The sequence below is a fragment of the Brachyistius frenatus genome, unplaced genomic scaffold (genome assembly GCF_029030835.1).
Source record: "Brachyistius frenatus isolate BFR_SWC_R1_liver_20210118 unplaced genomic scaffold, ASM2903083v1 Contig_159, whole genome shotgun sequence".
Taxonomy (NCBI): Eukaryota; Metazoa; Chordata; class Actinopteri; family Embiotocidae; genus Brachyistius; species Brachyistius frenatus.
In genome coordinates, this window is record NW_027210758.1 from 470,721 (window position 1) to 487,500 (window position 16,780).

The window sequence follows — 16,780 nt, forward strand, 5'->3', positions numbered from 1 at the left end:
AAACATTTCTCCCGCCGGGACAATAAAACCCCGGTCGATCTTAATTCCTGTTTCTTCTTCTTCTGTTGTTTTTTCTTTTTCGCACGTCGATATATTTCTCTTTCTGTTCCTGTCGGGGCCTCCGAGTGTCTCACTTTCTTCTCACTCCCTCCTGCTGGGTCTTAATGTCACTCGGCCGGTGGACACTGTTGGACTGTGTGTGTGTGTGTGTGTGTGTGTGTGTGTGTGTGTGTGTGTGTGTGTGTGTGTGTGTGTGTGTGTGTGTGTGTGTGTGTGTGTGAGGATCTGTCGTCCCCATGGTAACCCCTGCCCCGTCGCTAGGCCTATCGCTATGGGCTCAGAGGCGCCTGGCAACAGTAGCAGGCCTGTATGTGCGTGTGTGTGTGTGTGTGTGTGTGTGTGTGTGTGTGTGTGTGTGTGTTTCTGTTAAACAGCTGCTCGTGCTCAGTGCTGACAGCTGCAGTTCCTCCGACGTCCACTTGGTGCTGCTGTGATAAAACTCTGTACATTGAAACGAATTGAGCGTTTTTAAACCTCAGAGACGAAGTTTAACACTTCAGGACTTTTTTCTTCTTCTTCTTGCTGCAGTGCTGTTTTGAGTTTGTTTCCATCTGAAACAGGTTGCTTAGCAATCTGAACTAAAGTCTGTTTCAAACAGATGTCACTAAATTATCAACAACTTATCAGTTACAAATATTTGAAATTAGATGTTTGATTAAGAGCCGCTGTTGTTTTGTAATTAAAACTTCAGTACTTTAAATATAAAATTTAAAATGTGGAATATAATGTTTTTATAATCAATATGTTAGTGATTTCATTGTAAAAAGAAAATGATTTAGGACAAATATATTCTATATTTTAGCGAGTTTATCATGCAAACATGAAAACAAAATGTTTAATTCTTAACATTTTCTTTCACCTTAAAATAATAATTAATATCATAACTAAGTTTAAGTTTAGTTTGATTGATTCGTCTCGCGGTGGGTTTGGGAACGTAAATCAGAATGTCATCTGCGTACAAATTGACATTTTCCTGAATTAATGTGGGAAATACACCAAGCGGGATCGTGTACAATTAAAAAAACAACAACAACAGAACTCCTTGTACGGAGCCTTGTGGTACACCACCGCTTCCTTAAGTGTAAAAAAAAAGATTAAAAAAAAGGATTTTAGACCATAATATGAACCAAAATCTGAATGTCATTTTAATGCTCTGGTTCTGCTCTGAAATGATCTGATTGATGAAGAGCACAGCAATAACTCATCATTAAAAAAAAAAAAAAACTTCAACTTTAAATAAAAAATGCTGTTCTGCGCTAAAACCTGTAACCGGCTGCAGCGTCATGCTTCTGTTTTATCGTTTCTGGGTTTTAAAACAACATTATATGAAACATTTCTTCCAAATAAATATTGTAGCGGTTAGCTTAGCTTAGCATAAAGACTGTAAGCGGGGGGAAACAGCTAGCCTAGCCTCTGATTACGGTGCTGAAATATAGTTTGTTTTACTCCGAACACAAACAGAGAAGTAAAAAAAAAGAAAAGAAAAGAAAGCAGGACGGCGCGTCGTCTCGGCCTGATGTACGATCATGTGATGATGAAGTTCATGTGGGAGCTTGCGTGATGGATGAAGGCTGCATGTCGGCCGACAGTGGAAGCTAAACGATCTCATGTTTTTCCTCTCACATTTTTTTTTTTTTTTAACTTCCAGTTAATTCTGAAGGGACTTTCTGCTCATTTCCGTTCCTTCCTTCTGTTTTCTTTCAACCCGACATGCTCTTTTTTATTATTATTCTTTCTGCTGTCCGTCTTCTCCCTTCATCATTTTTTTCTGTTCCTCCTTATGTGCTTTTTCCCTCCATCGTTATAGAGGCAGAATGAGGCGAGAGGTCCTTTTACTGAAGTAAAAAGTGCCAATAAGTCCAGCAGTGTTTCTTGCAAAATGTATTTTAAAAAAGAAATCTAAAGTAAAAAGTAATAATTCAGCAGTTAAATGTCCCCAGTTAATAATATGTTTCTTAATCTTTCTTCAACTTCTTTAGATTGTTTGAGCTTTTATTTTGAAGGCTCAACACAGACTGTATGAAGAATGCAAAGATGTGTGTGTGTGTGTGTGTGTGTGTGTGTGTGTGTGTGTGTGTGTGTGTGTGTGTGTGTGTGTGTGTGTGTGTGTGTGTGTCTGTGTGTGTGTGTGTCTGTGTGTGCGTGTGTGTGTGCTGTTCTACTAAATGGCCAATTTCCACTGGGAATAGTAACTTAATTAAATACAGACACACGCACACTGACCATCTGTATGTATGTGTGTGTGCTGCTATAGTAGTGGTATGTCAGTGCATAATGTGTGTGTGTGTGTGTGTGTGTGTGTGTGTGTGTGTGTGTGTGTGTGTGTGTGTAGTGTCTTCAGGGCGGCCTCACCGACAGGAAGACAGATGAAGGACAGGAAATGAGCGCGAGCAGACGGACAACAGTTGATGTGTGTGTGTGTGTGTGTGTGTGTGTGTGTGTGTGTGTGTGTGTGTGTGTGTGTGTGTGTGTTGTCAGAATGCAGGACAGCGAATGGCGAGTGTCATCTCAGCAAAGGACAATAATCAATCTGTGGAGTCGGTGTGTGTGCTCGTTTTTTCCCGTCTTTGTGAGGACCGGGGTTCAGGTTAGAGACCTGGGGAAAATGTCAACGAGGGTCCCCACAAAGGCGTAAGAACAAACGTGTGTGTGTGTGTGTGTGTGTGTGTGCATGTGTGTATCTGTCTACGTTTGTAAGGATGAAATGTTAGAAACTGTCAAAGTGAGGACACGCCAGCATGTTAACGAGGGTCCTCACAAAGACAGAAGCACAAAATGTTTGGAAAGTGAGGCCGCGTCTTGAACAGCTTCGGGACGTGAGGACACTTCACGTCCTCACAAATTCAAAAAGGTAGTTTAAATGTTCAGACTTGTGTTTTTGAGTCCAGGGCCCTCAGAATTCATGATGTCAACAAGGTCCACAACGATAAAAAGACCTGATCTGTGTGTGTGTGTGTGTGTGTGTGTGTGTGTGTGTGTGTGTGTGTGTGTGTGTGTGTGTGTGTGTGTGTTTCCTGATAATTAAATCCCGGTCAGACACATCAATAAAGTCCAAACGTGTGTGTGTATTTTCTGTCTGTAACGATGATTTTGAAAACCATCAAAGTGGGGACATTCCTACATGTTAACGAACGTCCTCACAAAACAGAAACGTTTAGACAGTGAGGACGTTTGTTTTGGACATTGAGGGACTTCTGGACTTTTGGACTTCCCGTCCTCACGAATCTAAAAGGCAGTTTAGATTTCATGGTCCTCAGAAAAGCATGACGTCCACACGGTCCTCACATTGATATAAAGACCAACCCGTGTGTGTGTGTTTTCTTGATAATTGAATACCAGTCAGACAAAATCGATACTGGCTGTCTACCTGACCTCTGACCTCTGACCTTGGGAGGTCAACGTGACATCACACCAACACACACAGACGTGTGTGTTTCAGTGTGTGTGTGTGTGTGTGTGTGTAAACCGAGCAGCAGTGCATGCTGGGTAGTGTTCTCACCGAGGTGTTCTGACACTGGATGCAGGAGGAGTTGAAGCGGACCGCCGGGATGCGCTGGACCTTCCCCTGGATGTTGAACACGCACTCGTAGTTCTTCTGACCCGACTGAGGCTGCGGCAGGTTCCGAGCGCGCAGCGTGATTGGACGAACCATCCCGGCCGGGACCAGGATGTCGGAGGTGGGGAGAATCTGAGGACAGCCCTGAGGAGGAGGAGGAGGAGGAGGAAGGTTAGGCACACGATCTGGGGTATGAGGACAGTTTTATTTTCTATTTTATTTGTTATTAGGCTGATGTCGCGTTTGAAATGGTGAAACAGCGCCCCCCCTTGGATAACAGGAACAGGAAGTGAGTCCGTGTCACTCTTTAATCAGGTTAGTAATTGAAAGAAAGTTGAAAAAAAAATTTTTTACATGGTTTTTCCTAATTCCTGCCATTTTTACAGCAAAAAAAAATAAAAGATCGCTGAAATCTTCACAAATATTTATAAAAAAACAAGAAAAACAAAATTCTGCTAATAACCAAAACAAACAACAAACTATCGAGCTTTCAACCTCATCGAGGAATCTTTTGGTCTTCGGACGCAATTCTGAACCTGAAGACTAAAAACAAGAGCGTTTTGTTGTTTCAGCAGTTTTCAGATGAAATTCGTCCTCACAAATGAAACAAACGTTTCCACCCACACACACACACACACACACACACACACACACACACACACACACACACACACACACACACACACACACACACACACACACACACACACACACACACACACACACACACACTCACACTCACACACACACACACTCAAAGGCAGATAACTTATCAGAGTCTGTCATCAGAGCGGGGACAGTGTGTGTGTGAGTGTGTGTGTGTGTGTGTGTGTGTGTGTGTGTGTGTGTGTGTGTGTGTGTGTGTGTGTGTGTGTGTGTGTGTGTGTGTGTGTGTGTGTGTGTGTGTGTGTGTGTGTGTGTGTGTGTGTGTGTGTGTGTGTGTGTGTGTTCAGTAATGGACAGCTGGTGACAGATCCAAACTTCCTGCGGCTGTTGGAAACACACACACACACACACACACACACACACACACACACACACACACACACACACACACACACACACACACACACACACACACACACACACACACACACACACACACACACACACACACACACTGGCTGTGTTCCTCAGTGGGGTGAAACCTTTATTAACGATCGTCACCACGGTAAATAATTGCCTTGTGAGTGACAGGAAGACCATTAGCTCCACAGGAAGAGGACCAAAGCCCAACGGACGCCAGCAGCGACTGTGGAGACTGTCTGTGTCTGTGTGTGTGTGTGTGTGTGTGTGTGTGTGTGTGTGTGTGTGTGTGTGTGTGTGTGTGTGTGTGTGTGTGTGTGTGTGTGTGTGTGAACACTCGACATTTATCCAAACACCTGCGACTCCATCGACATCGAGCTGAATTCTCAAACACGGTTTTCGTAGGAGATCGACGTTGAAAAACCTTTGTCCCGTTAACAAAAACAGGAAAACGCCTCGTCGAAAATAGAGGATCTCTGTCGTCATGGTTACAGCAACAAATAAGTGCTGACTCTCAGTTTGAAACGGGAAACAAACAGTCGGATGTTTTGTCGTCCCGTCCGTCCAGCCCGGCCTCATCACCGTCATACTGTCATGCGGCCACTAGAGGGCGGAGCGTTCATAGACTGTATATAAAAGTGGGCGTGGCTTCACCTTCCCTGACACCCTGGGAACTCTTGCATTTTTCTATAAAACCTTGTGGGAGTTCACGTTTGGTTTGGATGTGAAGCTAATATGTTGTAATGTTAGTCACGTACGGTTTGTCTGCGTAACTCAGATAAAACGTCGATCTTCGGTCAGTTCCTATTTGAACGCGAGAAAATCGTCAAAACGAAATGACGCTTTTCTGTGAACATCGGAAGTCGGCCGGCGGATCTATTCGTGTTCAATATCAAGAATATTTACAACTTTTGTCATTTGTATTTGTGTAGTTCGCTGTAAAACGGAAAAGTACCAAATAAATAAAAAAATGTAAACATTTATTTAATGTCCTATTATTTCTGTTTTAATGACAGCAGCGTCTTCTTCGGGAGTTCTGTTACGTTCACGTTAACAGATTGTTTACTTACTGGCTTAAAAAATAAACAATTCCTCAGTAAAATGTGGATTTAAAAAAAAGAAAAGAAAAGAAAAGTCATTTAAAAAAAATTAAAAAATTAATCGTGGTCAAATTTTCTTGAGAAGGTTCGAGACGTAACTCAGTCGCGGGTTCGATTCCCCGCCGGCTCGACGTGTCATTCTTTAATATGTCCCGTCTGTAAAATATCAAATGAAGACATAAAAAAAGTAGAAAATAATCTTTGGAAATGTTTATTTTCCTCATCAGTTCTTCTTTGTGCCGACGGTCTGATTATTTCTCCTCCTCCTCCTCCTCCTCTTCCTCCTCCATCTTTCCCTCTCTGACAGATGAAAAAGAGACCTTCCCTCTACAAGAGTCTTTTAACCTGGTTGAATAAAGGTTAAGTAAGAAAATAATGAAATTTCCTCCCCTCATCTCCTCCCCCGCTCTCGGCTCTCTCGTCTCTCTTCAGTCCGCCCTAATTGCCTTGTAATTAACATTAATTGCTGTGATTGGACGCTTTTCGTGTCAATTAAGTGGCTATTCATCTTCCATTAACCAATTAGCCAATCAGAGGCTTGTTACCGCCGCCCCGTAATGACGCCGAGCACCGATCGCGCCAAACGAGACGCCCGAGCGACTCGTCTCCGCTAACGAGATAACGAGCGGCTCGTTAAGAGGCACGAGTGGATTTGTTGCTGAGACGGGAGGAGGCGGGGCGCCTCTCGGAGACTTCATGTTGTTTTCGAGAGGGGGGGGCGGAGCTTCACCGACCAAAGACTGAAGAAGAAAGCGTTCAGATTCAGGAGACACCAGGTGGTTTTTTTTTCCTGTGTCACTGTGAATTCGTCCCCCAGAGTCAGACCATCAACACAAGGGTTCCACCGGGAACTTCTGAGGCGTCTGAGGGTTGTTAGCGTCGTTAGCTGTTTGTTAACTAGCTCTTTGTTAGCTGATTTTTAGCATTGTTAGCTTGTTTTTAGCAAAATTAGTTGTCTCGTCTTTGTTTTCACTTCCTGTCCTTTGTAGGATTGTTGGCCCCCCCCCCCCCTGATTAGTTTCACCTGTCCCTCGTTGTCCTTCCCTCCCTGCTGTATTTCAGTCTGTGTGCTCTTCTTCTTTCCCTCTTTTGTTTTTTTTTTAAAGTTGTGGAAGTGTTGGAATCAAAGACTGAACAGGAACCTTTTTTAAAAACACGCGTCAGCAGCCGAATTCTTAAATCCCATCAGTCACAGAGTCCTTGAACGCGTCAGCAAGGACAGCTTTAAACAGTGTGTGTGTGTGTGTGTGTGTGTGTGTGTGTGTGTGTGTGTGTGTGTGTGTGTGTGTGTGTGTGTGTGTGTGTGTGTGTTTCCACCCTTCACTGTTGACCTGAAGCTTGACTGTTGTTTACTGAACCATTTAACGACAGCAGAGACAGCAGAAAAAAAAAAAAAAGGCCTGGAAACACGCCGACTGTCTCATCAGAGATGAATAAAAAAATAAAGAAATAATAAATAAAGAAAGAAATAAAGTATAATAAATGTTGGACAGACAAATTAATTCTGACTTTGAAGAGTTCATCGAGTGATTTTATTCCTAAAAGCCTCATTTTCACACGTTTAAATACATTTATAGACTTTAATAATAACTAACACTTCATCGGCCTGAATATAAGACTATAAATACAAACTGATATAAGACTATAAATAAAAGTGGGTCGTCTTATGTTTGAGGACGACAATAATTCGTTGTTTGAAGGCCGACAGGTGTCTTCAGTGCGTTTGTTTCGTCCAGTTTAACGTTAACGTGTTCGTGTGTAACACGCGTGTCTTATGTATTATTTTTGTTGTGGGAACATACATGTGTTCACGCTGTCACGATGTGGGGACCCGACACCTTCACTGGAGTCGTTAAGTCCCCACAAGGTACATTGACAGGATTTTAGTGTGAACGCTTGGTTCAGTGTCCGCTGAAGCGTGCGCGTGTGTGTGTGTGTGTGTGTGTGTGTGTGTGTGTGTGTGTGTGTGTGTGTGTGTGTGTGTGCGTGTGTGCGTGTGTGTGTGTGTGTGCGTGTGCATGTGTACCTCCATGTTGCTGACTCGGCCCTCCTGGAAGGAGCAGTCCTGCAGGTTGTTGGTGCACACGTGACGATATTTACACCAATGACACGGAAACACGCTGCTGACACAGGAAGTACACCTGAAACACAGAGAGAGAGGGGGGCGGGGCTTCAGTGGTCGGTAACCAACGGCAACAAGAGCGGAGAGGAGTCAGACTTACGAGTTGAGCACAGAGCAGTTGTAGTAGATGAGGTTGGTGGTGATGAACTGGAGTCCGGTCTCTGTGGAGCGAAGACTGAGCTGCACCACCCGCTTCTCTCCTGAAACCATCATCATCATCACCATCTTCATCATCTTCATCATCACCATTTTCATCTTCATCATCATCATCATCAATAATCAGCTGATATCCATCAATATCATGATTTAGAACACGATACACTTTACAGACAGTAGAAACTTGTTTTACTGGTGTTGTGGGGACTTATGTGTTTACACAACCACCTTGTGGGGACTTGTTCTGTCCTGGCAGGCAAATGAGGACCCAGTTTAAGGTTTGAGTGCCCAGGAAACAAACGCAAGTCTGTGTGTGTGTGTGTGTGTGTGTGTGTCTTACCGTAGGAGTGTGTCTGTGTCGGCAGGTCTCTCAGCGACGGTGACAAACACATCACCTGACCTTTAGCCTGCACCTCTCCGGGGGTTTCACTCAGGTCCTCAAACACACAGGAGACGCCGCCGGACAGCGCCGGGACGTTCTGCACGCGAATGGTTAACTAGACGGAGACGGAGAGAAGAGATGAAGACGGAGACAAGAGATGGAGACGGAGATGGAGACGGCATGAGGCACTCAGCGGTGCGTTCACTGTCTGATGGAGATAAACTCTGATCTGAACTCTTCAAAGAAACAAAACAACCTCTGAAGAGAATAAAAGACGTCTGTGTGTTAAATCAGCAGATTTCTGAATGAAGTTCTGAATGGAATTTTAAAACAAAGACGATAAGCTTTGCACAGAAGAAAAAGACTTGATGACAATTAAATTAGCAAGTTTCTAAAGGGACGTCTGACTGGGAGTTTGTTCACTAAATAAAGTAATCAGTGTGTGTGTGTGTGTTTGTGTGCGTACCTGTGTTGCCGGGGAGGTGACCGACATGTTGCTCGGGATAACCGAGATGTCGACACACTGGTCCAAGCGGGTGTTGAAGTGCTGAGGCTCCTCCCACTTATCACAGGCTTCCTTTCTGGAACACCTGGAGGGTTCAAAGGTCACCACCAGGTTAACATACTGTACACAAACAACTGTTTACATTCACTTTTTAATTATTTTAAGATGAAAAACTATTTACTAACTTCATATTATTTCATTAATAACAGTTTTTTATCTAAACTGTATTTATTCATTTATTCTGTATTTAACTCAAATTATTTAATTAGAAGTTTGAATTTTAAAATGTGTATTTAGTGAATACAAAAAAAAATTGGTAAAATTTGAATGTATTTGATTTAAAATTATGATTAAAATTGATAAATTTTTCACAAATATTATTTTACACTCTGATCTTTAGAACATAATTAATTTCAAAATATTTCACAGTTTTAAGTCTTTAATTTAAACTTTAGAAATTGTTGTTATTTACGTGTTTTTTTTATTGTTGTTTTTTTTTTGCTCGTCAGCGTGAAAATAAAAGAATTAATTATAATGACGGCATTAAGCGAGGTGACGGAGCGATCGGCGGCGTGTAGGTGGAGTCGACGGTCGGCGGCGGCGACGCTTCGAGCAGCGGCTCCGACATATGCAGCAGCCGGCGGAAACGATCTGTTTACTTCTAATTAACAACAGATGGAGAGAACGAGGGAGACGAGGAGTGAAGATGAAAGACGCCGGAGTTAAAACCGTTTCTTTACATTCACCGAATCCCGTCGTGGTTTTTTTCTTCAGCTGTTTTTTTTTTCCTTTAAAGAAAAATCGTGAACCGGCCCTTTAAATCGAGGTCGAACCAATCAACTTCGGGGGGAGCCTGGACGGAGCCTGGGAGACAAAACTGAGGGCAAAAAAAAAGAAAACGGAGTCCAGAAGGACGCCGCCGGGTCGCTCCTCCTCATTAAACTCGCTCGTGTGAAAACAGCGAGAGATTTTAGAAATAAAATTAACCTGAAAGTATAAAAAGTTGTCGACACGTCTTCATGTCACAGGAGGCCGGTTGACACAATAAAGACGTCCCGCTGCAACAAACCTGGAAGCTTCACACACACAAAAAAAAACAAGCTGCTCTTCATGTTTTTTTTTTGTGTTTTTTTTTTTCAAAGTTTAGTGAAACTGGCAGTCAGAGAGGCTTTTACTTTGAAGGGACAGCTGACTGATGGTAATCCAGAGGAACTTCCTCCACCTGCCTGAACATCAAACGTGTGTGAACCATTTATAGAAACATTAATGATGCCTCGTGGGAACACACACACACACACACACACACACACACACACTTACTTCATTTTTTTCTTTATACTTTTTGAAAAAAAAAAAAAAAACTCCTGCTTCTCTGCTTGATTATTATTCTATCCACTAATTAATTTTACACTACATGACCAAAAGTTTGTGGACATCTTGTTCGCTTCACATTTATTTATACGCGTTTCTAAAAGATCTTTTCTGTACTTTAAAAGCTAGAAATGCAAAACGTTCAAGGGATGTTGTTTTTTTGTTCTTCTCTAAAGTAGAATAGTGTTCTCTTGAACATTTATTAAAAACTTTCCCACAAAACATTTGGATTTTTATTTTTAAAAGCACATTATTCTGTTGTAAAATAATTAAGTTCTGGGAAAATTTTAACAAAATTTGCTCCTTGAAAATTTTCTAAAAATGAAGGCCCAATGGTCTTACAGTGTTTTTGGAAAACACAAAATATTTAGAGATAATAAATTCTGGGAAAACATAAAACATGAACAAAAATTACTTCAAAGAAAGACAAAGATTTTGCAGATTTCAGCATCTCAAGAGAAAAATGTTCAGCTTTTATTTATTTTTTTACGTTTACTGTCCAAACAATTAATTTAAAAGACAGATTCATGAATACAGATAATTCTTAGTTTTTAGCCCTAATAAGCAAAAATAACGTATTTTTCATCCGCTTGAAAATAAAGGACTTTAAAAAGATGTTTTTAAAGTGAATTAAAAAGTATTTTATGGTCACATGGTCATCTTTTTTTTTTTAATAGTAAAAGAAAATGTTAAAACTCTTTTTAAAAAGTGTTTAATATTCACATTGTTTAGTAAATATTTATGTATAACAGTGAACCTTTTATATATGAATTATAACTCCTTTTGTTATTTTTTACTTTTTTTAATATTTAAAATGGTGAATATTTGGAGGTAGACGTGGAGCGGAGGGAAGTTTCTTACTTGTTGAAGAGGACACACCAGCCACAGTGAGGGTCTCCGGACCCCAGACAGTCGGAGCAGCTGCCGTACTGCTCGCAGCTCTCCACCGGCAGGCGGCTCACCTGGAACAACAGAGCGTCACGCAACACGTGAGAAACACGGGTACGACATAACACGCCACGCAGTCACACGGTCACGGGAGGACATGAAGCTTTAAATGCACGTCAAAAAACATACGAGCTCATTTTAAATGGTTTAAATACTTTTGGTTGTAAAAGAAGTCAGTGAGATAATTCCCTCATTGTGTGTGCGTGTGCGCGTATATGTGTGTGTGTGTGTGTGTGTGTGTGTGTGTGTGTGTGTGTGTGTGTGTGTGTGTGTGTGTGTGTGTGTGTGTGTATCTCAAGTGTGGTTTTGCTGGGTTTCCGCTGACATTAACAGCCTGAGGCCTGTGTGTAACTCATTTGTCTTGATTTTGTAGACAGTAAGTCAGTGTGTGTGTGTGTGTGTGTGTGTGTGTGTGTGTGTGTGTGTGTGTGTGTGTGTGTGTGTGTGTGTGTGTGTGTGTGTGTGTGTGTGTGTGTGTGTGTGTGTGTGTGCTTGTCTGCCTATCATTGTGGGGACCAATGGGCATTTTAAAGTTTGTAAGGACATTTGTGGATGTTGAGGACATTTTTCAAAATGTAGGGACATTTTTGGGGAAAAGTGGGGACAATTTGTAAAGTAAGTTTTTAGGAGAGTGGGAACATTTACAGTAAAGTGGGAACATTTGTCAGACGTTGGGATATTTTTGGAACGTGGGGACATGTTGTCCGGTCGTGTCTTCAGGACAGACTGTCAAAGGGCTTTTTGAGGAAATTAATGTCATTATATTTATTTTCCGACATCTTTTTCCAGTGTTTAACTTTTTACATTTAAACTTCCTGATTATCAACTCTTCCGTCACCTGTGAAAAACTTGTGGAAAACAAATCCCTAAAGATTGATTGATTGATTGATTGATTGATTGATTGATTGATTGATTGATTGATTGATTGATACATAACTGAATATAATCCAGGCAGAGACACATTTACGACCACAATTTAACTTGTCATGTATTCGAGTCGGTCACTGCGTGTCCTCACAAAGACAAACCTGTGTGTGGGGGGTATCTTTTACCCAGAAGCCTTTGCAGCAGGGGGTGGGGGGGACAGTAAACACAGTGAAAACTCTGTCTCATTCAGAAGTTCACACATGAATACCTTCATTGTCTCTCACAGACGGTCCCGTCTCCTCTCTGACCTCATTATCAGGTTCCTCTTAAAGAAACGCCGCTCGTCGTTTACGAAGCAGCTGACTCGGCCGTTCTCATTCTCGTCCACGTCTCTCACTTTCGCTCCGTTTATTCGCCGACGGACCGAGTTTAAAATCGCGCTGACTCGAATACGTCCGTCTGATGAGGAAGAAAGGCCTCGAACGCGTTCATATAAACATGTCGTAAATGGGTTCAATAAAACCGTGACGAGGTTTGACGTTCACCGAAAAACAAGCAACGTTTAAAGTTTTTTGTTTTCTCAACTATAAATTAGCTAATGCAGAACCTCCATTCGAAATCCGGTGATTTAACGTTTTATACTTCTTCTATAAACATTTAATTGTTCTGATTGATTTTGTACTTTATGAAAAAAATAATGGTGATGAATTCCTTGATAAAAAAACTAAAAGTTCCCAGTCAGAACTCCCTTTAGAAATCTGCTAATTTAACACTCAGAGCTCTTTGCTGTGGACACGGCGTTTCTTTTGTCTATTGAAAAGCCTCATGCAGAACTTCCATTGGAAATCTGCTGATTTAACTCTCAGAAGCTTCTTTTATAGAGACATTATTTTCTTTTATATTTCTTCTTCTACTAACAATTAGTCAGTTAATTGAACTGGTTGATTAGTCATTAATGAAAAATGAATTTCTTTATGAAAAAATAAAAGTTTCAAGTCAGAACTTTCTTTAGAAATCTGCTAATTTAACACTCAAGATTCTTTGTTATGGGAAAAAGCTTCTTTATTGAAAAGCCTCATGCATAACCTCCATTTGAAATCTGCTGATTTTACTCTTTTAACTTTGTCTTTTTTTATTCAGAGATGACTTTCGTTATGAAAAGAATATTAAAGACAGAACCTCCATTGGAAATCTGCTGATTTAACACTCGTGCGTAAACAGCTTCTTACTGTGCTTACAAAACACCACATCATCCACTTCTACATTTGTTTATTGGTTTTGCAGCTTCACTGAATCGTGGTTTATAACAAGGGAGTTATTACGTGGAGTGTTTTTTTGTCGTATAAGTGTCAGTGTGTCACGTCTGGTCTCCCGGCTGTAAAACGCTGCAGCTGCAGGTGGAGCATCGACGGAAACCGTCAGTTTCGACGGTGAACCGTCCGACTGTCTGGATTGTTGGCAGCCGGCCGGCGGCTCTGATTGGCTGCCGAACGCTCATGTAAATGCCTGCGAGTGTTTATGTAACACTGCAGTGGAGCGGAGCCGAGGCAGAGAACGACTGATCTTTTTTTACTGCGTCTGCGTCGGCCTGCCTGCTCATCAAACACCACTCTGAAGTAATTTTACTCCACGCACGCCTCACAGTGCCGCGCGGCAGCGTACGGATCACAAACTTATTCATAAATGCGTATTTAAACGGCTGGATGTTAATCACATTATCAGAAAAGTAGTCGTGGGGACTTTCTTTGAAAAATATATATTCCAATTCAAAACCTCCATTGGAAAACTGCTGATTTTACACTCAAGTCTTTTTTTTCTTGACAGAATCTTTCTGTTTTCTTTATCTATTAAAACACAATGCAGAAGTTCCATTGGAAATCTGCTGATTTAACAGATAAATAGAAATTGAAGTCAGAACTTCCTTTGACAATTTACTGTTTTAACAACCTCAAGTCTTTCTTCTGTGCAGAACTTGATTTTATCTATTGAAAAACTCAATGTAGAACTCCCACTGGAAATCTGCTGATTTTACTCCCATAAATTTCATGCGAGGCGATCTTTATGTAAAAATAACAGTTAGATCCTTTTCTGATTAGTGATTAATTCATAATTGATAACTGATCAATAGAGATCCCCTCACAGCCAGTACTGATAAGAGGATTGATTACACACACCAGCTGTTCTTTAAATTGGAGATTAATGAGTGAATATCTGAGAGTGTTTGTCATGCTGGAGGAGGCGTTTGAGTCCCGCAGGAAAAAACGAACGTTCGAGGGCCTTCGCTGATGACCAGCTGCTTACTGACATGAAACCCAAAACAGAACATCTGAACCAAAACCAACACGGTTCTGTGTGTGTGTGTGTGTGTGTGTGTGTGTGTGTGTGTGTGTGTGTGTGTGTGTGTGTGTGTGTGTGTGTGTGTGTGTGTGTGTGTGTGTGTGTGTGTGTTGTCAGCTGAACAGGAACTAACAGTTGTTGAACTCGGCCCTGCTTCCTCTCAACGGTACAATAAGAGTGTTAACATGGGACACACACACACACACACACACACACACACACACACACACACACACACACACACACACACACACACACAGAAACAGCGTGTTTGGTGGCGCCAGCTGAGCGGTATTCATATTCACAACTTCCTGTCTGCAGAGGTTAAAACAACACAATTCATATTTCACTCACACACGCACGCACACACACACACACACACACACACACACACACACACACACACACACACACACACACACACACACACACACACACCCTCCTTTGTAAATAGCTGCAGTGACCCTGAACTACTGATTTCACTGCGTCTGTCTCAGAGTCTATTTTCTTTAATTATTAAAAATTCTCATTCAGAGGTTCCATTGGAAATCTGCCGATTTAATTCTCTTTGAAGTCCATCCGTCAGACAGACATTTTCTTCATAAAAAAATTAATAAAAAAAATAAAACTCCCATTCAGATCTCCCTTTGGAAATCTGCTGATTTAACAGCTCTCTATCTATTGAAAATCCCTTAATGCAGAACTTCAATCGGAAATCTGCGGATTTTTCTTTGTGGGTCGAAAACATGTAAAATAAATCAAACCGGATGACGTTTGTGAGTTAAACGCGGGTCAGAACATCGTTGACAGGTTTGTTGTTTGTTGTGTTTGGAGGCACTTTTGTTGTTTTTTACCTGTCTGTCACTGAGCAGGTAGATGTACTGGTGGTCCGGGCTGAACACCATGTCTCTGAGGATCGGCTTCCCTTCCACCACGGTCACTGTCTCGTACAGCAAAGCATTCTGGGCCAGCGGCGGGATCCCATCCACACGGATCTGAAAACACACACACACACACACACACAGGGAACAACACGTTAGCATGATGCTAACAGACGACTGTGAAAGCGGTGAGAGATGCTAACATTGTATGCAAGTCAGAAGTTCCATTGGAAAACTGCTGATTTAAGCTTTTCATGCATTTCTTTTGCCAAACTATAAATATGTTGATTTCAAAAGAATTCTATACAGAACTTCCATTAGAAATCTGCTGATTTAACACTCTCCAGTCTTTGCTTCGAACAGATTTTTTTTTTGGGGTGTTTTCATAATGTTTCACGTTAATTCAGAAGTTCCATCGGAAATCTACCGATTTAACCAAAAATGTTTTTCTACCATCTGGACTTTGACGTGTGACACGTTTTCCTTCACGGAAAAAAAAAAAAAAAAAAAATCTGTCAGAACTTCAACTGGAAATTCACCGATTTAAGGGAATAATCAAGTGAAGGTGAGTTGAGCTTTATTCATATAACCGGGTACCGGATCACAGCGGATCACCTGATATTGATCCACCAATAGATTTAATGAAAAACAGGATGTCCCACTCTGGACCAAAAAAGTGTGGGACTGTTTCTGATTAGCATAAAAAAAAAAAAAACACAGACGCCATCTTACAGACATGAGAGCGAGTAATGGGATTAGACTTCAGTGGAGAGGTGGGAGGGGGAAGGGGGTGATGATGACGATGATGATGATGGTGGAGGAGAGTGTGTGATGTTAAATACAGCAGGAACGCCGACGAGGAGACGAACACGGCGCTTGAAAAAATGTGGAGCGACTAAAATAAGATTCCCCCAAATCTCCCCAAACCTCCCGCCCCCCTCTGTCTGACCCAGAAAAACACCACAGAGGAAGAGGAGGAGGAGGTGGGGTAGAGGGGGGCGGCGGGGGTGAAGGAAGGAGGAAATGAAAAGGAAGGAAGGAAGAAACAAAGAAGAAGGAAGAGAGGAGGAGACTTGAGGAAAGATGAGAGAGGAGGAACAGCGATCAAGAAGGAGAGAAGTGAAGGAGGTCGGAGAGGAGGAGAAGAAAGGAGAAGAAAGGAAAGGAAGGAAGAAAAGTTAAGAAGGAAAGAAAAATCAGACGACAACAAAAATAAGAAGAAAGCCGAGCGAGAGGATGAAGGACGAGTGTGTGTCGTTCTCTCAGTGTGTTAATTAGCTGTCTGCTCGTTAAGCAGCCGTGCTTAATTAGAGCCGACGACACACACACACACACACACACACACACACACACACACACACACACACACACACACACACACACACACACACGGAGAGAAACACACACTGCGATGAGGCAGCAGGTCTGATTCCCAACACAACACACACAATCCTGTTTAACGGAGATAC

At 41.8% G+C, this 16,780-nt stretch overlaps 1 protein-coding gene across 3 annotated transcripts in view; it reads right to left on the minus strand.

The window, feature by feature from the left end:
* Positions 1–16,780, minus strand: part of plxna3 (plexin A3) — an 80,576-nt gene that overhangs the window by 15,993 nt on the left and 47,803 nt on the right. For all 3 annotated transcript variants that reach the window (XM_069716553.1, XM_069716552.1, XM_069716551.1), the window contains exons 7-13: positions 15,285–15,425; positions 11,140–11,240; positions 8,869–8,992; positions 8,361–8,517; positions 7,965–8,064; positions 7,769–7,883; positions 3,560–3,760 (exon numbers count right to left, since the gene is read on the minus strand). In XM_069716553.1, the coding sequence (XP_069572654.1) occupies positions 3,560–3,760; positions 7,769–7,883; positions 7,965–8,064; positions 8,361–8,517; positions 8,869–8,992; positions 11,140–11,240; positions 15,285–15,425 (939 nt within the window). The remainder of the gene's footprint in view (positions 1–3,559; positions 3,761–7,768; positions 7,884–7,964; positions 8,065–8,360; positions 8,518–8,868; positions 8,993–11,139; positions 11,241–15,284; positions 15,426–16,780) is intronic.